General features: G+C 52.4%; 10 protein-coding genes across 10 annotated transcripts; 5 read left to right on the top strand and 5 right to left on the bottom strand.

Moving 5' to 3' along the window:
* Positions 1-14: 14 nt before the first annotated feature.
* Positions 15-350, bottom strand: BDZ99DRAFT_509996 (uncharacterized protein; the record flags this gene model as incomplete). The annotated part of the gene is made up of 2 exons (XM_033724439.1): positions 194-350; positions 15-99 (listed from the first exon to the last, which is right to left on the bottom strand). Coding segments are annotated over exons 1-2 (183 nt in total), but the record flags the coding sequence as incomplete, so codon positions are not given.
* Positions 351-1588: 1238 nt separating this feature from the next.
* On the bottom strand, positions 1589-3274 carry BDZ99DRAFT_572761 (uncharacterized protein; the record flags this gene model as incomplete). The annotated part of the gene is made up of 2 exons (XM_033728233.1): positions 1589-2160; positions 2219-3274. The coding sequence occupies 2 exons, from the start codon at positions 3272-3274 to the stop codon at positions 1765-1767; spliced, it is 1452 nt and encodes a 483-aa protein (XP_033574836.1). The 3' UTR covers positions 1589-1764.
* An 897-nt stretch (positions 3275-4171) lies between these two features.
* BDZ99DRAFT_478395 (gamma-glutamyl phosphate reductase) lies at positions 4172-5782 on the top strand (the record flags this gene model as incomplete). The annotated part of the gene is made up of 3 exons (XM_033722170.1): positions 4172-4472; positions 4604-4765; positions 4818-5782. 3 exons carry the CDS (start codon positions 4172-4174, stop codon positions 5780-5782), a joined length of 1428 nt encoding a protein of 475 aa, XP_033574835.1.
* A 604-nt stretch (positions 5783-6386) lies between these two features.
* BDZ99DRAFT_464772 (uncharacterized protein) lies at positions 6387-8023 on the bottom strand. The gene is made up of 4 exons (XM_033720403.1): positions 7552-8023; positions 7459-7493; positions 7344-7406; positions 6387-7296 (listed from the first exon to the last, which is right to left on the bottom strand). Exons 1-4 carry the CDS (start codon positions 7685-7687, stop codon positions 6802-6804), a joined length of 729 nt encoding a protein of 242 aa, XP_033574834.1. The 5' UTR covers positions 7688-8023; the 3' UTR covers positions 6387-6801.
* An 853-nt stretch (positions 8024-8876) lies between these two features.
* Positions 8877-9791, bottom strand: BDZ99DRAFT_478393 (uncharacterized protein; the record flags this gene model as incomplete). Its single annotated transcript, XM_033722169.1, has 1 exon — positions 8877-9791. One exon carries the CDS (start codon positions 9789-9791, stop codon positions 8877-8879), a length of 915 nt encoding a protein of 304 aa, XP_033574833.1.
* A 704-nt stretch (positions 9792-10495) lies between these two features.
* BDZ99DRAFT_67723 (uncharacterized protein) lies at positions 10496-12919 on the top strand. The gene has a single exon (XM_033728817.1). The coding sequence runs from the start codon at positions 10664-10666 to the stop codon at positions 12614-12616; it is 1953 nt and encodes a 650-aa protein (XP_033574832.1). The 5' UTR covers positions 10496-10663; the 3' UTR covers positions 12617-12919.
* Positions 12920-16474: 3555 nt separating this feature from the next.
* Positions 16475-17645, top strand: BDZ99DRAFT_67693 (uncharacterized protein). The gene has a single exon (XM_033728816.1). It carries the CDS (start codon positions 16846-16848, stop codon positions 17512-17514), a length of 669 nt encoding a protein of 222 aa, XP_033574831.1. The 5' UTR covers positions 16475-16845; the 3' UTR covers positions 17515-17645.
* Positions 17646-17924: 279 nt separating this feature from the next.
* Positions 17925-18961, top strand: BDZ99DRAFT_500162 (uncharacterized protein; the record flags this gene model as incomplete). The annotated part of the gene is made up of 3 exons (XM_033723702.1): positions 17925-18010; positions 18067-18217; positions 18257-18961. The coding sequence occupies exons 1-3, from the start codon at positions 18000-18002 to the stop codon at positions 18959-18961; spliced, it is 867 nt and encodes a 288-aa protein (XP_033574830.1). The 5' UTR covers positions 17925-17999.
* A 294-nt stretch (positions 18962-19255) lies between these two features.
* Positions 19256-21160, top strand: BDZ99DRAFT_464770 (uncharacterized protein). Its single transcript, XM_033720402.1, has 2 exons — positions 19256-20338; positions 20556-21160. The coding sequence occupies exons 1-2, from the start codon at positions 19642-19644 to the stop codon at positions 20663-20665; spliced, it is 807 nt and encodes a 268-aa protein (XP_033574829.1). The 5' UTR covers positions 19256-19641; the 3' UTR covers positions 20666-21160.
* Positions 20931-23768, bottom strand: BDZ99DRAFT_478388 (tetrapyrrole biosynthesis, uroporphyrinogen III synthase; the record flags this gene model as incomplete). The annotated part of the gene is made up of 6 exons (XM_033722168.1): positions 20931-21001; positions 21050-21273; positions 21322-22189; positions 22335-22374; positions 22404-22690; positions 22877-23768. 6 exons carry the CDS (start codon positions 23766-23768, stop codon positions 20931-20933), a joined length of 2382 nt encoding a protein of 793 aa, XP_033574828.1.
* Positions 23769-23890: the final 122 nt, after the last annotated feature.

Here is a 23890-nt window from a genome sequence, read left to right as displayed (position 1 = left end):
ATTGCTGCAGAGACGTTGGGTCGAGTCGAGGCGTTGACAGGCGAACCTGGATTAAGAGGAAGCGGGGGTGGTGCGCGGTCTGGGTCAGAGCTATCCCACCTACGACGTCGAAGACGGCTGGTCAGTGGCATCGTTCAAGATTGAGAGGGGAGGCTGTGGAGTGTTGACATGGGAAAACATCGGAGGTGCTTACATGGGGATATGTGATCTGCCAGATTCGGAGGAGAAAGAATGCTGGTGGTTGAGCACCATATCGCGGTCGCGAGAGCTTTCCCTGTCGACGGAACTCATCGTGTAGGGTTGCTGGTATTTGGGCCAGAGATGGGTATCGGAATGCGCAGCGGAATGGAACGGCTAAAGCTGAGCGTGCTCAGGTCAATTGCATTATACAATAGTACTCTGCAAGCTTCAGCGATCCAGCGCGTGCGAGAGCCAAAAGAAGTGTGTTCTTGTATGTATGAGAGTGATGGGAGTGAGGATGGTAGAACGGTGTTGGTGACATGGGGGGCAGCTAGGATGTTGTTGTGTTTTGGAAAGTCGTAAACAAAGATCGCCGGCGCACGGACCGGCTGCCATGTTCGGCCACGCCAGCCCATCAGCGCTCTCCACGTTGGAGCAGACGTCCTAAGGCTCTTGGATTCGATAGAATATGCATTGGAGGTTACTGAAATGGCGGAAGAAGGTGCCGAAAGGCTTTTGTTCACCTGAATTGAGCGTTGTTTGGCCCACATCGTGCTTCGGCAGGTTCAAACAGCATTTCACGTTCGCACACATCAACTCAAAAGCCTTGCGTGGCGAGAAAATATGATATGTTCATTGGAGGGAAACCCTTCTCGGATCAAAACCCTCCATAAATTTCCAACGATGTTCACCAAGATCTCATAACCCTCTGACGATCCAATTCCGCCTAAGTATCTGTGAACACGCCGCCCCGAAGGGGTGACATTAGTTGGGAATATATGGCCGGGGAAATGTCGAGATGACATAGTCTACAAGGGCCGGGTTTGTGTCCTACATCTACAAAGAAATGGTGATACAAAGTGCAGAGGATGAGATCTTGGGGGTGGGAGAAGTGGACCGCCCGAGGGCCAGAGAAGAGAAGAGGGACGGGGAGAGGAGGGGAATATGTACTTTCTGCTGAGTGCGATGAGTCAGCGAGGAGAGTGTGGTTCCATGGTAAGTTGTTTGCGTTATGGGCGAGGCTGTGTGAAGACTGTAGAGCAGAACCGTGGTACGGGTCTGTGGAAATGCGAGCCAAGTGTTGCAACTAATCGGAGTCTGCGCATTCACACTGGATACATGGGTAATATACGTGACCTAATTCGCTATACGTAGCCTAATCTGCGTTTGTGTAATTCGAGTCTTACTATGACTTGTGTTATTTCAATCTTGGTTATGCAGGCAAACAGTCGCTTTTCAAGAGAGAAATCTCGATACGGTTGATGTTTCACTGACCACAAAGCGTTTCCACCTAGGATAGCCCCAATAGATATAGCGCATTGTCAGAAGGCTTCAAAAGCTTGCCTGATCGTCGCTCAATTCAATTTAAATGTGTTCAGAATTCACGCCACATCAAAGCCTAGAAAGTAGAGGTAAAAATGTACAGACTCATGTCTTATTATTCGTTCGAGCGTAATATATACAGATCATAGCAATAGGATCAAGAAAGCTCGCACTGAGGCCTTTCTGTCCAAAAAATAAACCCAATTACTCCGTTCGCTAATGCAAAAACCGAATCCAAAATGCTGAAGCTGACCCAAAGCCTTATAGTAGGAGGGTACAGCTGACGACCGCTAAAATCGCAAAGAGGCTCCAGTTCAGAAGAACATGGGAGGTATCGCCCGTATGGCTTGCAGAAGGGGATGCAGAAACGGTCGCGGAAGGACTGCTCTCGAGAGCAGCGGTAGGAGAGGAAGAAATCACCGCATTGTTCTCCAAGACGTTAGTATGAGAAGGAGTAGCACCAGGAGCCGACGGCGTGATCAAGAAACCACGCCAGTCGTATGACTTGGGTGGAACAGTGTACCCAGCCGGCACTGTCAGAAGGGTGGTGAAGCCTTGCTGATCATAGGCTGTAATTACCTCAGAGGCGCCCGCCGAGGGCAAAGCCTGCTGCGAGACAACAGAAGACAGCATAGATGAAGCGCGTAGGGACGTCGACTGGGAGAAAGAGGTTAGTTATGTATAGGTAATAAGAATACAGAACGCTCTTACTCACAGGTGCCGAGCTAGGGGGGACGACTTTGCCTGAACTCGAGACAGTCCACCCGCTCGGGAGTCCAGGAAGGGTAGTGTATGACACTGTCGCAGTCGACATGGTGGTCGCCTCTGGCACCCATGGGTAGACAGAGGGCGTAGTGAATTCGGATGATGATTTGGGAATGAATGGGATTGGCTGGCCGCTCGAGGAAGACGTGACAGCTGGTGCAGCAGACTCAATAGGAGATCCGCCACCGTTGTTGATCTTTCCGCCGACAGAGACGATGGATTGCCAAGTGCCGCTGGTGTCACCGTACTTGTACTGAGTACCGGTGGAGTAGTCGCTGACGGAGAGAGACTTGACTTGCATCGTGAATGGCCCCTGGGAGTAGTCGGTTGGTCCGCGAGCCCACTCAATGGTTCCCGGGGCGTTCGAAGGATCGCCACCACTCCATGCGCCGACCTTGATTTGCATGGGCGTTTGAGGGTACAGGTTGCCTGAGCCGGTAGCAATATCTGGAGTCAAAGTCCGCACAGGCGTGTCATCGATTGACCAGACGATCTGGGTGGAGGTCCATTCAATTGAGTACTTGATGAACCCAGCCTGATTACCCGTATTCGGATGGAAGGCGCCGCGATTGTAGGTCGTTGTTTGCCCCTTGCCGAAGTAGTTGGTTTGAACCTGCGTGGAGTCGGCTCCTAGCCATTCCCAGTCGATTTCGTCGAGGTCGTCCGATTGCATGACGAAACTGCTAACGATACCAGCCCCCGGAGCGGCTTTCAGAGTGACGTCGACCTTTCCAAACATGATGTACCATTTCGATGTCAGTTGTGGAGAGTCGCCCGACTTTGCAACGGTGAAGGAGGCGCCATTCGAGTCGTATGTGACGGTGCCTGACGGTGCGAAGCTGTCGGAGGCGCTCGAGAAGTCGATGTTTACACTGCGGCCGAGTGCTGAGTCTGCAGGACACTGACCGGCGGTAGGATTGCAGGTGGTGTAAGTTTGCGCGGAGGTGGGTAGGATGTGGATGGCTGCTGCGGCAAAAGCAGCGAGTACTGATGTGGTTGTCCGCATGTTGGGTGCCGAGTATATGTGGATTGGGTGGAGTTGGGATAGTCAACCGCTGGGATGCAAGCGGTGGACTCTCTCGGATGGAAGGGGAGGATGCGAGCGGAGGTATGTGAGGTGAAGACAACTGAATGTCACGAGACAGAGGCCGTGAAGAATCTATAACAAGTCCGGTGGTTGGGTGGTAAGCACAAAGAAGAGTGAGTAGGCGGGTTGATGTGATGGATGGGGAAGAGGACCGGGAAGCTGCAGTAGTTAAGAAGGCACGACACCAGCCATCGTATTAAGAATTGAGGGGGCATGGGCTGATGGTTGTTAGTGGGCCAATGTGGCAAGCCAGATGGAGGCATCGTGTTGGCTGCCAAAGCACGAGGTTGGGGTGGTTGCATCGTATCGTGAATGTGATGCGCCGAAAAGTCGAGTGGCTAGTTGGCGCATGGCTGGGGAACCCAACCCACCACGCCTTGACGATCGCCGAGACCGTTCGACCCGGGATGCCCGGGATGTGCTGGTAACAATAGCATGGGCTTTCTTTATTGATTGCGCGTTCAGCTGAGCAAGCTTGGGACGATGGTGATGGCATGAAAGAGGGGTGTGCAGGTGGAAATGGGGTTCGCACGTGTGAAAGGTGTGGCGTCGAGAACGTCCCAGCCACTTGGGCGCCGGCCGAGATCGCACATCGCATCGGAGAGCCTCCAAGGCAGAATTTATTTTCGGAAACAAGCCAACCTAAATGTGACCGTTCTTGAGCCTATACGGAGCATTTCCATCTCTTTTCGTCAATTTATTGGAACAACGCGGACAGGTGCAGCCATCGCAAGCCTTCTGAGTCACGCTCCACCGCAAACACCACCACGAGAGACTCTCACCACCGCGTCTTGCCACTCCACTGATCCCGCTGCAATGTCTCTCACAAACGCTACTCCACAAGAAGTTGCCCGCGCGGCGCGGATGGGGTCTCGAAAACTCGCGATCCTCTCCACTGACGCCCGCAATGCCGCCCTAACAGCGATGCATGCGGGTTTGTCCTCCGCAAAAGATGCTATTCTGGCCGCAAACAAGTTGGACCTAGAAGCCGCCAACAAAGCCGCAGAGAATGGAAAGCTAAGTCAAAGCCTTGTCAAGCGGCTAGATCTAGGCAAGCCCAGTAAATATGAGGACATGCTGCAGGGTATCCTCGATGTGCGAGAGCTGGAGGATCCGAGTAGGTTACCCCTAATCAAGAAGTCATATATTCAATATCACTCTATCAATACTTCCTATCTCTCTGTTGTTCTCATTGATGCCCTATCGTTTCGTTCGTCCCTGGCAATGGTGTGTCTGATGTGTCATTAGTCGGCAAGATCAACTTACGGACAATCCTCGACGATGGCCTCATCCTAGAGCGGAAGACATGTCCAATTGGTGTCCTTTTAATCATCTTCGAGGCTCGTCCAGAGGTTATTGCGAATATCGCATCACTAGCGATCAAATCTGGGAATGCTGCGATTCTAAAAGGTCAGTTTGTGCCTCGCCATCGACCAACCTCATTCTCAACCATCTACCACAGGCGGCAAAGAATCCACCGAGTCCTTCAAAGCCATCTCATCCGTTATCTCCAGCGCGCTAGAATCAACCGACGTCCCTTCCGACTGCCTTCAACTCGTGCAGACCCACGATGTCATCAGCGATCTCCTCAAATTAGACCAGTATATTGACCTGGTTATCCCCCGCGGCGGCAACAAGCTCGTCCGCACCGTCAAGGACAGCACCGCCATCCCCGTCCTCGGCCACGCCGATGGCATCTGCAGCATCTACCTCCGCGCCGACTGCCCCATCCCCATCGCCGTTCGCGTCATCGTCGACGCCAAAACCAGCTACCCTGCCGGCTGCAACGCCGTGGAAACCCTCCTCGTCGACGAGAACGCGCTGCAGACCGTTCTCCCGGCCGTAGCAGAAGCTCTCCTAGTCCGCGGCGTCTCACTACGGTGTGACGCCGCATCCAAGGCCGCTCTCTCGTCCGCTCTGGAGAAGCACTCCGCCGTCCTACTCCAAGATGCCACCGAAGCGGACTTTAGTACCGAGTTCCTCAACCTCATCATCGCTATCAAGACTATCCCGACCCAACCAACCCCTGAAACAGCCGCCGACATCGCTATTTCCCACATCAACGACCACTCTTCCCACCACACCGACGCCATCCTGACGCTCGACCGCGCACTCGCTACCCGCTTTCAGGACGGGGTGGACAGCTCGTCTGTGTACTGGAACACCAGCACTCGCATGGCAGACGGGCAGCGCTACGGCTTCGGGACGGAAGTCGGCATCAGCACGAACAAGATCCACTCACGGGGTCCGGTGGGGCTGGAGGGGCTGACGATTTACCGGTGGCTGATTCATGGGGAGGGGCAGGTGAGCACGGATTATGGGGCGGGCGGGGGAAAGAAATTCAGGCATGAGAGCGTGCCGGTGGAGGAGGGGATGGTGCGAAATGCGGAGGAGTTGGAGCTGTTGAGGAAGTTTAGGAATCGGTAGGCTGGGTTTTAGGACATGGGGGTGAGGATAAAAGTATGGTGTGGAAATCGAGGCGTCGGGATCATTCGTTTGCCTGTGTGGTGATGTGAGAGGGTGCTTTCCGGGTGTTACGGACGGGCACGGTCAAAATCATGGGAACAGGGTGACGGTTTTGGGCTTCCAACCCCTAACATCGGTTGTGCAAAAAGATCAATTGTTCAATGGGCCTTCAGCCTGTTCACAGCATTGTCAAAATCATGAGAACAAGTGGACGACTTTGGGCTTCCGAATATTTACATCCGCTTTGCAAGATGAATTGTTCAATGAACCTTTAGCAGATCAACAGCGTTGTCGAATCCGCAAAGACAACGTGACGATTCTGACCTGTGATCTCCTCTCAGAGGACTAGGGCACAAGTTTGGACGCGTCGTCTTTTTCATCTCGTCCCGATTTATGATAAGGTGCCGAAGCACCACATACAGCGGCAAGTGGCGTGTGAAATCTTTCTAATCTAAACTCCTAGGGATTTTACATCTTATAGAAACTTTTATAATATTCCGAAGCACCTGGTAAACTGCTGTAACTAGACTTTTGGCGAGGCACTATATAACCAAGATTCAGTCTACCCTATTTCTGCTCTCTTTTGGCGTATTACTTTTGAATGCTGTATATTAGAGCATGGAATTCGGGGAGTTTTTAAGACATTAAGAAGCGTGAAACGGGAGCCAATCTGCCTAATCTAAACTTTGTTTTGGCATGTTTTTGGACAAGAGGTGTAAATCGTCCCTTGATTTCTATGTGTTTGGAGGTGTGTCCAACACACTGAAGGACTCTTGGACAGGTGCTCAGCACATCAAAACACTGCTTGGCTAGAGTCGATTTCGTGTCCAAAAAAGCATTACGTAATTACTAGGCTCCAAATTACACCGCTTTTCGATCATCAGGACGCTATATACAGTATCAGCTCCACTTCACCACCCCTTTGCACACATCTCCAGCCCTCCGAGGGCCTCCCTCACCTCTCACCCACCCACCAAAGCTCACAACCCCAGCTTCTGCTTCTTGATCCTCGGCAACAACCCCGCCAACGTAACCACACTCGCCACAATCACCGCCCAAAGCTGGATACCCAGAGTTTCCTGATTATACGTCGTCTGCGTCGCCGCAGCCACCGTCACCAGCCCCGCCGTGAGTATCACGTACCCGGACGCGCGGTGGTACTTGTACACCTTCTTCGCGTTCTCCACGCCGCCGTACAGCTTCGGGGTGAAGTATTGCGTGAAGCCCACCAGCGCTTGCAGCAGGAAGAGGATGTAGGTGACCAGGCCGAGGATTGCGTGCGGGGACTGCAGGTTCCCGCCGTGGCCGAGCTTGTTGCGCTCGATCACGATGAGGCCGGCGAGCAGGGAGCCGATGGAGAGGAGATGCAGGATGGCGTGGATGTAGGTGCCGTGGCGCTTCTGGTCGGGGGTGTGGGTGGGTTGGAGGATGAGGGCAGCTTGGGTTGCGAGGAGGAGGCCGGCGGAGTTAAGGAGCTGGTGAGATTAGCATGGGGGAAAAGGAGGCTGGGAGGTGGACGTACGGGGTGAGCGGAGAAGAAGATGAGGTCGTGGGAGAAGATGGCGCCCCATACTATAGCTGCGAGCTGGAGAATTGGTGTTAGAATTGTTTGTATGCATCAGGTATTTTAAGCTTACGATCCAGATGCCTGCTTGAGCAACGACACCAGTGCCTTCGAATCATATCGTTAGCCTCAGCTCATGTGGGTATTGAAAGAATGGATATCTCACCAATCCATAGGTTGGCCCACAGCGGCTTCCCGTCCTCTTGCTTCGCATCGCCGGGTCTCCCCAGCAGCGGCTCTTCCTCGCCGCGACCAAGGAGCGAGTCCGGGTTCTGGTCTGGGATGCCGGTTGCAGATGCCATGATAGATAGTGACCAGTCTTGTCGTATCAAACTGAGGGATATGCAAGCTTTTCGGGAGGGTTGAGGTGAGGAATGCGGTCCGGAAGGCGGGGTTTTGGAGTGAGGTGGGTTTGTCAACAGAGCTTGGACTGACGACATTCTGGGATCCTGGGAGGGTCCGGCCAATCAGGGCGCGGGGATTTGAATGCTTGACGGTGAACTTCCGTGAGGTGATGTTTCTCAGAAAGGTGGAGTTTTAGGCAAGACTGCTAGCTGTCTAAGACTTCCGGATGTCGTCAGAAAGTACATATTACGTTAGAGTCAACATTTAATCACCTGGTGGGCGTAACAAAGAATCCAGAGCATGTCTGTCCATTGGTGTAAGTCTGTGCATGCTCGTTTAGAATGCCACTGCTTGAGGTGCCCCCGGAAGCTTTCATAGTTCCAGTTGCGATATAAAACTCAAGGCCACGGGAATTAGGCTGCCTCTTGACCTAGTACTTACCTCACAGCTGGGCTCCTCCTGACGGTGGTGTTGAGCGAGCAAGAGCGGAGCCTGTGCGCTTACAACATCCAAATTACAACATCTAAAACCGACGTTAAGGTCGATGCAGCAGGAATCAGACTGCTTCTTGACTAGGCGGTTACCGATATTTGAGCTCCTCCTGACGGTGGTGTTGAGCAAGTAAGAGTCGAACTCAAGCACTGCTATCCATGTGCCCAGTCCGATGGCGCAGTACTCTCTGTCAGTTACGTGCTGTTTGCGCGTAAATTGCTGGGATGCCATCCGTACAGTCGGTACACTACATATACAGTCGATCGAGGAGCAGCAGTAGAATGAGACGACCTCAGCCCATATCACACCGCTTTCAAGGGTCGATCGGACTCCTTCGTGAGACAACTGCCGGCAGCTTTGTATGAGGAAGCTTTGACTGTTCCATTCGCCTGGGCCACTTAGCCACAAAGCAGTGGCCCCAATGATACGAAGATCCATTTGATCTTATCGCAGACGCATTCGAAGTGGGTATCCTGTGTACCTCGTGATGCCAGGCCTCCAAACACGAAGTTAATGCTATCCAAGCCGGCCACCACGATAGACTAACATCGTTGATGGGCTGATACACGTGTCTGAGTGGTCCAAGACGCGTTCCGCGGCGGGCGTCACGGCCAAACGAAAGTATATTCCGCCTGTAGTCCCAAATGGGCCGTATCACGCGGGGCCTCGGTGGGCAGGCCATGGACAGCGGGGACCGATGCGCGCAAGATCACGATGGGCGGGGCATGGTGGTGACCGGGATAGGAGATTATGCTCTGATAGATGGCCGAAGCAGCCACTCCAGGCCGACAACAGAGAAAGAAAACGCGGCCTCAATTGCAACAAGAGGGAATAAACCGTGGCAAGCGCGCGAGACAGGCTCTCGCTGGGATCGAATCGCGGCGGCATAGGTGTCTCACGCACCTCTAGCGCGTATACGGCGAGCCTAAGTAGGCCGCGCAGGCCTCGCAGGCCTCTCATGCCTCCTGCTCGTCGTCGAGCTGGCAGAGCAGAGTCGAGAGTGGGCGTGCGGCTGGAGCTGGCTGCACCGCTGGCGGCCTGGCCTCTCGCAGCGAACCGCACCATGTGGGGTTCTGGCGGTGGATTTGGACGACTTGGGCCCTGGATGTGCATGTCGCAGCAGGCGTCCACGGCGTCCACGGCGTCGTCCCGCGGCCGTTGAATCCGAGGGGCTCTCCGCCGCCTGCATGCACGGCCAGCATGGGTGCCCGCCGCGACGTGCAAGCCGGGCACTCGTTCGCACGGCCGGCGCGCGCAGGGGGCGGCGTGGGCGAGACAGCGGAAGTATTGGGGCGTGATGTGACCTGGGAGGCTGCAGGTGAAAGCCGTCCTGAGGCCGCTGGCCGAGCACATCGCGAAACCGACGCGTTCACGCCGACGACGCGCCCGCCCCGGCTCCTGGCCCAGCTCGCGGTGCGCTCCACGCGAGGCCTGCGGGCAGCATGGCGATTGGGTTCCGCGGCGTGCAGCTGGGGGCAGGCGATGCAGCAAGCCTATCTTGCCCTCGAGTTGGCGCTGCGACTGGCGCTGTCGAGGTCGTCTCGCCGGTGCGGGTGCTGTCGAAGACATCGTGGCTTGGCGGCCCTAGCGCCGCGACCCGCTCGCTCCCACTGGGGCTGCCAGCGATCGCTGCTGCCGCCCATCCATCTATCGTGCCGTCCCAACTCCGTCCGCGTCTTCTTCTCCTCCTCCACACCCGCCGCCTCTGCCCCCTCCGCCATGCCGTGAGCGGCCGCCTGCTCTCACCCGCCGCCTGCGACTTCTGCTTGTCTTCTTGGAGTCTGCTTCGGAGAATTTTCCAGCCCATGGCCACCTGACCGCGCCTCGCTTCTTCACCTGCTCGCCGCGACCACCCGCCTCCCAACCACCGCAAATTCGTCAACACCGACAGCCCGCGCTGCACCGGCATGAACTGCTGCCAGACGTGCTACAGCCCTGTTGAGAGCTGCTCCCTTTTTGGCTGACCCCGTTTCCCCCTGCGCACGAGCTGAGCCGCGCTCCTCCAGCTCACGACTTTCGTTCTCTCTTTGCGTCCTCGACCACGACCCCGAATCCGCCATAATCCTCAATTGACCGTTTCGTACGCCGACCCTCGACTGTTCCATTGCTCATAATCTCCTTTGTTCTTGTGCAACTCCTTGGACGCCGCCCTCGTCCTCACCGCGAACCTGCGACCGCGCACACCACGGCTTGCGCCCTCACGCACGTCGCAACAACTGCCCTGGCTTGGGACTCGGGCAGACCAGCGCAGCGTCTGTCGGGTTCTGTGCCGCGTCGAATGCGCTAGGGCCACCGTGCGCGCGATTGGTGCTTGTCCCCCTTGCAGAGTTTGTAATTTTGGGATTGGCCCTACTTGGACCTCTAGCCATCAAGGGCTTTGAACGGCGTTGGATACAAATTTGGATCCTTGCTGCGGAAGCGCCTGCAGCCATTCTAAAAAGATGCCGCCGATACGCCCCCACCTCTCCATCACGCTGCCACGCAGCTTCACATTCCACTACACCGACGGCCAACCCCCAAAGACTCCCGAGCCCGAAGAACGTACAGAGAACACACAACCCCCAGAGCCTCCGGAGCCCCCTAGACAAACCTACCGTGTGCGCCGACGCCGCGCCGTTATTCCGCCATATGCCAACCAGCCTGACTACCCACAGGAATCCTACGAGAAACCCATACCCACAATTGAAGGACCCATCTTCACCAGCGATGACTTTGTAGGTCTCCCGGAGCCCTCACCTGAGCCGGTTGAAGGATTCCTTGCTCCTGCGCCGTCCTTTGCACGTTTGATGTCCCCGCCCAAGACTCCAGTGAGACAAGTGCTGGGAGAGTCGCGTAGCGGGCCGCATGATTGGGATGATATGGACAGTTTCAGCCGCGGTGACAGTATCAGCAGACCCTCGTCTTCATGCTCTGGAGTCTCGGACTCTTCTGTCTCTTCACGCAATAGTGTAGAGTCTTTCCCGTCGTTTGGAGGAAGCTGTACAAGCCCTGAAAGCGATGCTGCAGACCCCTTTACTTATGAATCTTCGAGCATGAAATACAACCTTCAGTCGTCGCCGCTGGACTCCTACCAGCAACACAACGGCCAGCATCCCCAGCAGCGGAAGACTGTCTGGACCGAAGAGTTAGACAACCATCTCTGGATGTCGTACATGCGATATCTTCAGGACCCCACGGTAACGCCATTCAAGATGCTTCCAGGAACAGCGCCGCCGCTTGGAGTTTGCCATCGAGTCGTACGAAACGCCAAGCAGACTTGGAAGGGCTCTCGCGTCCATCTAGCGTCCAGTGGCCGATCCGTACCACCTGTAGGAGGTTCAGGTTCTCCTGATACCATCAAAGCTTCAAAGAGCGGAAGCAACACCCCTACCGGCTTGAATATCCCCAAATCCTATCCGAAATGGCCTCGATCAGATGGTCCGAGTCGAAGACGACTTCGAAAACTGTGCAAGAGGAAGCCGTCGCTATCGGCTCATTATCAACGACTGCTGCATTGCAGATCTCCGTCGCCTTTCCCGTCTTCGCCGCGTTCCAGCGTAGAGCCGGCTGGTGGATTGTCTTCGCCGTTTAGCGAGCACATGGCCAGTTTCTCGACTCGTGACATGAACATCTCCCTTTCAACCAGTACGGCATCGACGATGCAGTACGGCAATCCCCTCTCGCAGCTCACGAATGACAGCACACCTCGACAGGAAGATTGGTTCAACCAGCCACCGGCACGATCTTCCGCTCATCAAAAGAGCCAGTCTCTTCATTTCGGCCTCGGCCTGAGTAACAATATGATGGGCTCATCTTTCTCTTCCATGTCTCAGATTACTCGTGCGCCTGTCGCATCGTCCACCCATGAGCCACATTCAACTATGCCGCCGCCTTCGCTTACACAACCACCTCGATTAGCACCTCCAGTCGAACTTCACGCACCTAACCCGCTCCCACGATCATTCAAGCGCCGGGCTTTCCATCAGCCCTCGGAAGATGGTAGATATAGACGGGATTCCAGAGTCAACAAAGCCCTTATTCAGGATCTCTTTGGTGCTCCCGCCGAGAGTAGCCACCGCCGTGTCCGTAGTCGTGGCTTCAGCCTGGGTGACATGGGCGAAGGCGCTCGGCGTCTATCCTCGATGTTCACGCCTCCCTCGGAACTACATCAAATGACTACCCAAGCGATGGACGAACCAGTTCCTACCCCCGAGTCCGTGCCTCCTCATCCGACAATTCGACTGGGCTCTCCTTTTGGGGGACGCTCGAGCAATGTACATTTCAACAACACCTTCCCACGTAACTTCACGCCACACGGATTCGAACCCGTTACCTCTTTCGAAGACCGACTTGGTGAAACGTCAGGTGGCTCTTCCTACGTGAACTCGAAAGACGAGATGCAGACTCAGAACTAGTCCACTCCACTCCTGTCTCCTCCTCTCAGGGTCTACCTCACAGGACCACAATTGCATTTCGGGCGTTTGTTTTGCGTTAGCCACGAGCGAGCGAGCATTATTGCATAACCTGTGTTCTTGACACTCAAAATTCACCGACTCGGGGATCCACTGGACCCGGTCCTGCATTTACGACACTACAAAAAGCTTTTTCCATCTTGTGGATGTTTACTATGCTGAGAATCTGCATACCTTTTCCAGATCGTCTCGGCCTTCGTCTCTTTTGTACAATTCACTTCTCTGAACCACTTTTTGTGCGCGTGGTCCTTTGGCTTCTTTATACTTGCCAACTCCGATGACCCGGCCAAACCTTCACTCTTGTTTGTTTTCCTTAGATCTTGTGCATTTGACGCCGAATGATGACGAACCTATACATCATGTCCTTGGTCTAACGATCTTATAGCCTCTTTTCTTTAATGCATGAAGGAGAGAGGATGCCGGGCTGGGCAACTTGAATGGTTCACATGAGGTTGGGGGTGCTTTCAGATTTTCAACTTTCTCTTTTCTTTCTTCACGACGACCCATGTTCGACACGACGACGATTTGTTATGCTTGGGGGGATTTGCTCATTTTCTCTGGGCAGCATTGGGCATGGGCAACAATGTATGTAAGCGAAAGCCTAATTTGCCATGGTTTTTAATGCGTGGGCATACTTCTTTTTCGTCGCTTCTTTTTCATGAGATAGTTGGCCCCAAGATGGGTTTTTGGAATATGAGAATGAGAAATTCTTGATAACCCTTTGAGCTGGGTGTACTGCTGTGAGCTGTGTTAAGTATGGTGAAAAATGCGGTGGTGGCATGGTTCGCGCCTGATCGGATCTTTGATTTTGTGGGCTAATGGCGTTGCGTTTGGGAGGGTACGCAGGGCATTGAAGGGCTCCTGGTGGTAGTGAGACAGTAAGAAGCTTTCTGGCCGGACGCAAAGGTAAATTACACCGTCATATATTCGTTGCGCTGTCTTGGCATTCTCCCCACCTTGCATTGCACACCGCCTCCCACGCAATACTCTTTCGTTTAACCTTGGAGTTTAGAGCACTGGCATCAGTCTAATGTCCAAAGAACGTTGTCTTCACCACAGTCGAGGAACGGACGAACCAGATCAGGAGGGTATTGTAGGAGGTAGACAACCGTTGGCTCAAGTTCATGACGCGATTTTCTTCTAGTGCAAGGGAATCTTCTCTTGCCACTACTTGGGGTGTCGACATAAGGTCCAAAATACTAGGACAGCATATAGAGCTTGAGGCGCCTGAATCTCAGACGGCTATTGGAGGCTCTTGATCGACCGGCTACCTTGGGGGATGACGCAATCTTCTCACAATACTCCATGGCAACCAAGAAGGGTATCCAAGAAGTGATACAACAGGGCATCCGGACTTGTAGCTCAGTACGGTAACGAGCTGAGGCAAATCTGATGGTAGGCTTCCATTTCCGTCCGGCTAGAGAAATTAGAAACATGATTTACGAATATGCTCTCACGAGCCCCGAACCTGACGGCCGCATCGTATGCAACGAATACATCACCCTGGCTGCGGACGAGTCTCACCAACCTTTCACGCGCCTTGAGTTTACGCAGAGTAATTGCACGGAGGTCAATCAGCTTCGACACGTTTGCAAGCAAATGCGCGTTGAAACAGCGGGTCTAACTCTAAAATTCAACAAGCACGTCGAATTCTACGACAGAACTTTCTTGGTTTCCGAGTATCAATAACCCGGATCGTACTATAGCGACTGCTCGGAGTCAGCTGTTGATAAATGCATCAGCTTCCTAGCCGCCTACACGCCTAATTCTCTTGCGAACATTCGCTCTATTGTCATCGAGATACCAAACGCTGACGACGCTCCGTATGCCAAAATTGGCGGCACACTCGACAGGATCTGCCTTGCGAATCCGCACCTGTGAGTCAAGGTCATCATCGGCGATTGGTACTTCGATCAAGCTAGCGAGGTGCATGACTTCCTTCGCATTGGGTACCGCCTAGAGTTAAAGCGACAGGCAGACGAGCTTGGAATCGCTACTAATCTGCAGTTGGCCCCGTACCAGGAGCTCTTTGACAGTGAAATCGTCAGGCAAGGCTTTTCCAGGCGCCGGCGTCTTCGCCACGCTGAGCAATTCTCAGAACATACGGTTAGGTGGTTGGCGGAGGTCATTGTGGTGGGCAAGCAGAGCTTGGTGAGTCCCCATTTCATCAGAAGGGAATTTCCGATGCTACGGCATCAATGAACAATGCTCGGAGCTATGAGGAACCCGAGGAGTGTGTGCTATGGTTTGACGGCGTCCAGCTGCCCTCAGCTTGTTTTCGGATGTTGTCGGATGAGCTCTATACTGCAAAGAAATTTCGGTTGTCTCAGTGGCTTTGGAATTTGCTAGGACTCTAGCCAAATGCTATACTCCTCTTCTAGATCCATCATCCTAGACTCACTTTCGCTTCATTGCTTCCCACTGTGATAGGCGCCTCGACATACCCAGAGAAGTCTGAGCCTCATTACTTTGGACAATCGGTGAGGTCACTGGGCCACCTCAGACAGCAGTGGACGGGCGTGCACGAATGATATGTGACACGCTGCTACAAATTTATGTGAGTAACTAGAGGAAGCTTAGTGTACAGCCATTTGCGACCGCTCGGGGTGCCTCCGTGAGTTTTCAAAAGTTAGGACGGGATGTCAAGTCCGATGCAATGTATTCCTGGCTGATTTGGGCAACCATTCCATTAGCCGATTTTCACGAAGATTCAGTCAGATTCACGATATTTTCTAATAACAGTCAGCCTCGAATCATCTACCAATAGTAAAACAAGTGTAATTTCAATTGGAAGAAAGAGAAAGGAAGAAAGTCCAGGCCTTTTAGCAGGGCTGACTTGATGAGTCAAACTCAGGCCTATTCGACTCTGAAATGCCCAGGAGCAACCCAATTTCTGCCCTATGGTAGCCAGTCAACAACCTCGAGAGCAACTGCGCCCTCTGGTCCCCCTAGCACACATCTCTTAAATCTCTGCTGGATCTCCAGACAATCCTTCCGAAAAGCACCTTTTTAACCGAGACAGGCACTTCTCCATTGCAGTAGTATAAGCAATCGTGCCACATCGATAGATCAATTCCTTCGACAATTGTTGACTAAGTACCTCTTCATCGACGTTCCCGAAAGGCAGGATCCGCAAGTTAGGAAGGCGTCCGGGTTCTCCCCCAAACCACTGCCGAGCCATGGACTGGCCCTCTCTAACGAACCGATAGATCCTCTTTGCATTTTTGAATGTCCAGCGTTCTATTCGGAGCTTAACCGTGACGTGTGGGTGAGCACGGCACCAGATCCTAACGGATAGTGGATCACTCCTGCTGAATCCCGATAGGAGCTCAATCTGGATGGTGGCGAGATTCGAAATAGAGGCTGGAGTGCATGTGGTCAGGAAGCTGAAACACTGATTGTGATACTTGATTTTTTCAGCGATGCTCATCCTGGCGACATCGTTGCCGCATGTGAAGTGGACTACTTTGTTAAGCTTGAGGGTCAACCCCTAGGGTTTTGGCGCGTAGCTGCTCGGAGACGTATTGCAGTTGGTTGATGCTTCCGAGCTCGTTATTGGTGATGAAATCTTTGTTGCTGGTGAGAGCATATCCGTAGATCTCATCGCGAAGTTCACGCGGGAGACCTAGGAAATGACAACTTCCATCGAATGGTGGTACGGAAGGGTCGGTGATGCTGTAGGAGTTAGTTGATGAGGTAGAACTGGGTTTATCTAAAAGGGGACTCACGAAGACATGGTGGTTTGGGTGTAGTTGTGGGTATGGTGTTGTGGTTCAACTCAGCTACGAGGTTATCAGGTAGAGATGAAGAACCTTTATAGGGTGGAAAGAAGCTAAACATTGCGTGGGATAATTGATTTGGCCCAATTCACCGTAATTGCCGGTCACGTTCACTACTTCAAAATTCGGCCGCTTAGATCGCCATATAAAGGACCGCACTCCCACAAAAGAACCTGTTTTCTACTGTACAGTCTCTCAACAGGACACACACCTCACCAGAAAGCACCATACCTACGTATCTCCAAGTACCCACCATGTCCTCGTAAGCCCCCTCTACATTCTCACACTCCAAACTTATCGATCTAACCATAAAGATACAGCGTCACCGACCCCTCGATCCCTTCAAGAGACGGCACTTGCCACTTTCTACGCCTCCCCCGAGAGCTCCGTGACATGGTCTACGAATACGCGATCACTAGCGAATCGGACTATGTCACTGTAGTGGACGGCGAAATCGGATATATCAACCTATACAGTCAAGTCCGAAGCTTCAACGAGCTGCAATACGTCTCCAAGCAACTGCGTGCTGAGACAGTCGGCCTCACTCTAAAGCTCAACAAGTCCGTCCGCTTCTTCAGTGAGGACTTTACCAGCAATTCGGACCAAACCCCAAAGAGTCTAAGCGATTGCCTCACCTTCTTAGCGGAATGCACACCAACTTCGATCTCGAAGCTCGCAACACTCTTGATCGAGTTCCCCGAACCCCCTCACGTTTGCTATCCAGTCTGCGCTCTCTCTTGGAGCGATATCGGCCGCCCACTCTCCGAATTTTGTGCCGCGAATCCGCACGTCTTGGTCAAGCTCCGTCTTACCAATTGGGCTCTTAAGCATTGCGAATATGAGGATTTCCGGATCGCGGCCCGCTTCTCTGAGACAGGATTTGTCGTGCGCCACTTTTGTGACCTGGGAATGCTCGGAACTGCATCCAACTTGCGGGTTGTGCCCTCCGGAAGTCTGCCCGATGAAGCAGTCATGTCTCGATGCATGCCTCCGGTGCAGGTCACCGAGGCGAAGGAGTGGTACGATAAAGGGATTTCTGGTGCAGATCGACCAAGCTGGTAAGAGACCTAGAGAGTGCGTCTGGTCCGGGTATCATACCTTGGCTAGCCTTGGCTAGCTTGAGCGGGAGATAGCGAACGCTGGGGGTTTCTGGAGGTGATGATACCGTAGATGGAGCGGAAGTTGCTCTTCCTCCTCATATCCGGGACTGATGGTTCTCAGAAAGCTTCAACGAGTAGATACACGTAAGCCTTAAGCCTTACCATAAGATCCAACCTAATACCATGCTCTCCTACCCATGTAATTAGCCTACTGTCTTGTCTCTCTAAACCTCATCACGTGACCCGTACCATAAACTTTTCCCCCAAATATTCACCACAACGGATCTTGCCCCGCTTTCTTCGCTTTCTTCGCTTAAATCACCCAAGGAACCTCTCTCACTTCCACCTTGCACACCTCTCTGCCACGTCACAGCCTCTCTTTTACTCTCGATCACCTCTCCAAACCTAATATCAACCAATACCCGATTAGGTACCTCAACAACCACCATGGACAAGCCGTAAGATCCCTTTCTAGATCTGTTTAATTTGCTCCTGAACTGACCATCTCTGACAGTGTTGCCGATCCCTCGCACCCGCCGGCCGATGGAACATGCTTCTTCCTAAGCCTCCCGCAAGAACTCCGCGACATGGTCTATGAATACGCCATCACTTCTCCGGAGGGCCGTGTCGTCTTGTGCCAGTACTTCGCCAAGCAAGCCCTCAAGGTCTCACAACCTCACAATCCGAACTGACCTATGGTCAAGGTGAACCAACTGCAATATGTTTCCAAGCAACTGCGCGCGGAAACAGTCGGCTTGACTCTAAAGTTCAACAAAGAGATTCTTTTCAAGGGCGATGAGACGACGTTCGGTGATGGGAACGAGTGCGCGATTGAGCAATGCCTTGCCTTCCTCCAAGAGTGCAGCGAGACTAGCCTAAAGAAGCTGAAGGATGTTGTCCTCCATGTCGAAGGAGACGTTGAGGCGCTTCCATACCCGCTCATCAAAGGACCTCTTTCCCGCTTCTGCTCTGATAATCCACACATCATCATTACGATCCGTGTGCTTGATTGGGAATACGCAGCTCACAAGTTCAGGATCTTTTTCTATTTCGGGATGTGGCTTGATGGATCGCAGTTTGCGGGAGACCTCGGACCGGCAAATAATCTCAAAGTGGCGCCATTAAGTCGATTGTTCGACGAAGATGCGTATCTGAATAGTCTCAGAGACTATTGCCGGGCCACAGGGATTACGTGGTCTAATCCACAGAGACATGTGGACGAGACGAACCGATTCTATCCGGAGGGGGTTTCGGGCGGTATTGTAGATGGGGCGGACTGGTCTCAAGGAGTCCAGGCAGCAAAGTGGGTGGATGGACGATGGGATTGGGCGGGAAGAGATCCTGATTCCTGGTCATACGGCAAGCTTTGGTTTCGGACAGAGCATCGACGGCATGGAATGAGAGCGTAGTCGGACTAACCCTTCCTTTCTGGTAGTATTGAAGGTGTTATGAGTGCGATGAGTGGTATGGGTATAGAAATTCTGACGCTCGAAAACTGCCGGAAACAGAATACAAAGTGATGTCAATAGAAAATCCCAGTCTCGGTTTCGGGGGATTGATATGTGTTTGAGAAAAGTCTGTGCAGAATGGCTTGCCACGGCTTGAAGTGTCTCAAAGAATTCTTGGGGCAATCTGAACGAGAGTCTTGACAAGCCTGGTATCTTGCCGGGCCCCTACAGCGGGGAAGGTGGGCGAAAACATATTGGAAGTGTATCATGTTGGTCTGTGCTTTACAAATGCGTTGAAGAATATATGAGCTCGAGGTTCTGGATTCGTCGACACCATTCCTTCACCATGCCCATTCGCCGTAGGATGCACTTACATCAAAGCTCACAGCTTCACTAAATCAGCCACATGAAATCCGCAGCTTTGCCTCCCTCATCATAGTCTCTCCATAAAATACCACAACCCACACTCCAACACCATCCACATACCTCACACCAGCAGCACCACTCTACCCACTATGTCTTCGTAAGTCTTCCCCTCTACTCACATCCACTCGAACTAGACCATCTGACCAACCCTCCGCAGCACTTCTGACCTCGCACGCGATCCCTCTATTCCAACTGTCGGCGACATATGCCATTTCATGCGCCTACCACAGGAACTCCGCGACATGATTTACGAATACGCTGTCACCGGACCCAACAACCGCGTCATATATTGCCGACACACAAACCGCCAAATCCTCCAAATCTCTTCACCAAACTCCATCACCCCCAACCAGAACCTAATTGAAGCGAACCCGCTCCGCTTCGTCTCCAAGCAACTCCGCGCCGAGACGCTCGGCCTGACGCTGAAGTTCAACACGAGCGTAGTGTTCTCGGGCCGCACCCAGGATCGTGGCGACTCGTCTGCAATCACCCACTGCACCACGTTCATAAACGAGTGCTCTCGTGCTGTCCTGGCCAACTTGTCTCGCATCGAGCTCGAGCTCAGCGGCAATGTCTCCTATCTTCCCTTTGGTTCCATCAATTGTTTGGCTGGCGATATCTATGCCAAGAACCCTCAAATTTCCCTCATCGTCCGCCTAATGCATTGGAATGTCATGGACGATACGTTCATATGGTACTTCAGCGAGTATGGCGAGTATATCGTGTACGCGTGTCAATTTCTTCGCCTTGAGAACATGAAGAATCTGAGGTTCATGCCGTGCGGGGACTTTGATAGGAAGCGGCTGAGGCGGAAAGTGTTGAAGGAGATGCAGAATCTTTTTCCGCGTGGGAAGGAGATGCTGGAGGAGGCGAAGCAGTGGTATAAGAAGGGGATTCCAGGAGTTGTGGAGGCTGCAGAGGAAGTTAATGGTGAGGATAACGCGGAGGACGATGAGGACGAGGATCTTGAGGAAGACCCGTATATTTTTGACGAGGGAGACCTTCAATGTCTTTTCGACTACGAGGAGGAATCTAGGTATCCATCTGATGCTGAAGATCTCGAAGACGAGGAAGGCGGTGAGGATGAAGAGGGATTGATGAACGAGGAGGGCAATTAGGCGGTTCTTACTTCCTGAGGCAATTCCCAGAGGCAGTTGCAGAGCGCCTCGGGAAGACCGACTTGTTTCTACTAAAACTCCAATAGAACTGATCAGAGAATCCAACTTTTGTCTCTATTAAATAGCTCAACAATCCGACACTGATATTTCGCGTGGTGTGAAATGAGTAAATCCATCGTGAAGATGTTTATGGTGCGACCCTTGACTTGTTGCGCTAACTAAAAGCTCGGAGTACGGTCAATTTTTAGTGCGCCGGAAACATCAAACTCTCTAGACGTTTGCTTGTAACGGTCATCATTCAGATAAAACCGTTGCATTTTGAATTACCTGCCATTTGCACCAATAGTGCGGCCTGATAGTACCTATACTTCGCCTACCTAGCTAATTTACCAGGTCGTAGGAACCTTCGGATATTCCGACTTGCTCATCTTCAGATCATCGAACACGGAGTCATCGCCTGCAGGAAGTCATCATCATATTCAAGCGCCAGTGACAACACACGTACCATGCAGGTGCTGAACCCTCAACTCGTCCTCATGCTCTAGCTTCTCCATCTCTTCAAGCGGCGTCTCCTTATCGTCGTTCTTCTGATCTTTGGACGTCGGTTCGACCGCTGTCCCAAGGTCATTGTTGTTCGCTTCGCCAATGAGAAGGATCTGAGCATTGGGATAGTCGAGGTAGTTCGGTTTCACTTCTGCCCATGCCAGTCCTCGGAACTCTTCTATGATTCTAGTGAGACGTCAGCAATGCACTTGAGTGAACCAACGAGGGACATACTCTTTTGGGAAATCTGGACCTTGTGGAAGACTTGCATTGGCAGGACCTTTCCGAGTGGGATTCTTGATGCTTATGGCAAAACTACCTTGCGACCGTAGTCCGAGCTCCTCCTGCACCTCTCCTGGCTCGGACGGGATGGTAAGCATGTAGACCAGGTGAGTGGAGTTCTCCACCCGGGTGATAGCATATACACCCTCGCCAACTGTATTAATCGGGTGGTTGTGGCGCGTTCCGGCGGTCTGCGTTTCATACGTCGATCCCTGGAAGAACTCCTCTTTCAGGTCTTTCATGGTGGTGTTGGCCTTCTCGACGAACGCCGTGAACCTGTCCTTGGGCGTCTTGGGAAATACTTTCTTCGGAAGTGCGAAGAGGCGGTTGCTTTTGGACTCGTCAATAGATCCCTCGCCCAATTTGGCACCGATGGGAAGAGGTCGCATGACAAAGTATGTGCGCTTTAGGTCTGCAGCACTTTCTGCGTCGTCGATGCCTACACGCTTCCGAGTAAAGAAGTATATGACACCCTTTTCGAGGATATTCGACGGCATGGCTTTCGCACGTTCCGGTGACTTTTCAATAGCCTTGCCATTAGTCTCCGTCTCCATGTTACCATCTTCGCCCTCGGTAGAAGGTTCCTCTTCCTCCCCTCCGAGCTTTTCGTCGGATTCGTTTTCATCTTTCGGCAGATCCTTGTCCTTTTTATCATCACTATGCTCTTCTCCCAGCACAGTCTGCTCGATAGTCTTCTGCTTCTTTTTCGTATCGTCCTTTCCCCGCTTAGACTCGGGTGAGCTATTGGCATCCGCTTTGCGCTTTGTCCCCGAAGCTGGATCCTTATTCTGTGATCTGAGATTTGTTCTGGCCATGGTATCTAGAAATGTGTCGTCAGCTACGCAAACGCAAGCGAAACGCAAGCGAAACGCAAGCGAAACGCAAAAAAGACACCAGGCATTAGTACTAGAAACATGCTACCTGAGAGACAATGAGGCGTATGGGCAACAGCTGAACCGCTATACCATTTTGACTTATGATATAATAGAACGAAACAACAGGGTGCTGGCGACAGTAGTAGATGAATTGCTCACCTGCTTTGGACAGACTGCAATTGATCGATCTTTATGCGCAATGGGAATGAGACGCACAGTGTATGTAAGTAGACACGTCGTTGAGGTCGCGGCCAACTGAGGGCGTCTGTGGTCCTTAACCCCACTCGCGAGATGATGACGTATTCGTGACATTTTTGTGAAGTATGCACGAGAAACGCGTCTTTCACGCGACGTCACAACGTGACTAACAATGTAATACTTCGTCGGCTTGATGCAAACTACTTCGTAAAAGTAATCCAGTCCCTTGTTTTGTACGCTGATAGAATCTAAGGATGGTCACATTGGTACTCCTACTGAAAATGCCGAACAATCCTTACAGATGTAAATTCAGAGACCTGGTTTTGATACGTTGGTATACGCTTTTCCCGTGCTCTTGATGCGCATATTGTCCTTACTACGAACTAGGTCTAATTAACGGGACTTTGCCATCGATTCGATAGCAGCTCCAATACCTTCCGGACTCGGCTGCTCTGCACAAACATCCGGGGTAAATCCAAATTCAGTCTCCAGATAGTCTCGGGTCGTAGGCCCGATAGTAGCAATCGATATTCCCTGCCGCTTAGGATCAGATTTGACTTTGCCATTGCCGTCCAGCATGTCCAAACTCTCGAGCATTGCTTTGCATCCGGTGGGAGAGAAAACTACAACCCATTGCTGCTCTAGCCCGCGCTCAGTATTTTGCTTCCATATCGATGAGAAATGTGACTTGAACGATTGCATTTCTGCTGTCTCGTAGATGACGAGCTCATCTACTTTCGATCTGCGCTCCAGCGGTAGACTTTCTGACTCTAGCGTCTTGGGGATTATATCTCTTCTCTTTTCACCAACAAGAAATAGAATTGGCGGCTTTGGCGAACCCTTGTGGATTGTATCATAATGATTGAGAATGAAAGCTGCCAGAGCTTCGCCGTTGCCGCTCTCTTCGCCCAAAATCGGGCACCGAAGATTTAATGATCGCAAGCCTCGAGCTGTAGCCGGCCCAACGACATAAAGTGGCGTGCTGGCCGGGAGTAAGCCATCCAAAGATCCAGGTGTCGTACTCCGGATGTGATTGATAACCTTTGTGAAAGCTTCGACGGCTCGTTGAGAGGTGAAGATCACGGCGCCATACTTCGATATGAAATCTTCAGCCTCCTTTGCAGCGAGGCCGCCACTGGCCACGCACTCTCTCACTTTCTGAAGTGAATCATTCTTGAATCTGTGCTCGAGAACAGGGACGAACACTGGATCAAAGCTGCCATAGTCAAAAGAAGAGAAATACTCTTCGTATCCATCATGGGGAGATGATTTGGTTTTGAGCAACAGAATGGGAGTCTTTCCCTTGTTTTGCGAGGAATTGGCCATGGTGGAAGTGTAAGACGTCGTGACTGTGAGGTCGATCATGAGGATATCAAGGCAATTCCGTAGCGAGATGGAGGGCAACTAAGAAAGGGTCGCTTATTTGAGAGCGCACTATCAACACTCAC

Source organism: Mytilinidion resinicola (assembly GCF_010093595.1).
Source record: "Mytilinidion resinicola strain CBS 304.34 unplaced genomic scaffold BDZ99scaffold_13, whole genome shotgun sequence".
Taxonomy (NCBI): domain Eukaryota; kingdom Fungi; phylum Ascomycota; class Dothideomycetes; order Mytilinidiales; family Mytilinidiaceae; genus Mytilinidion; species Mytilinidion resinicola.
Note: the sequence above shows the minus strand (reverse complement) of the source record. Positions and strands in the feature narration are given on the sequence as shown.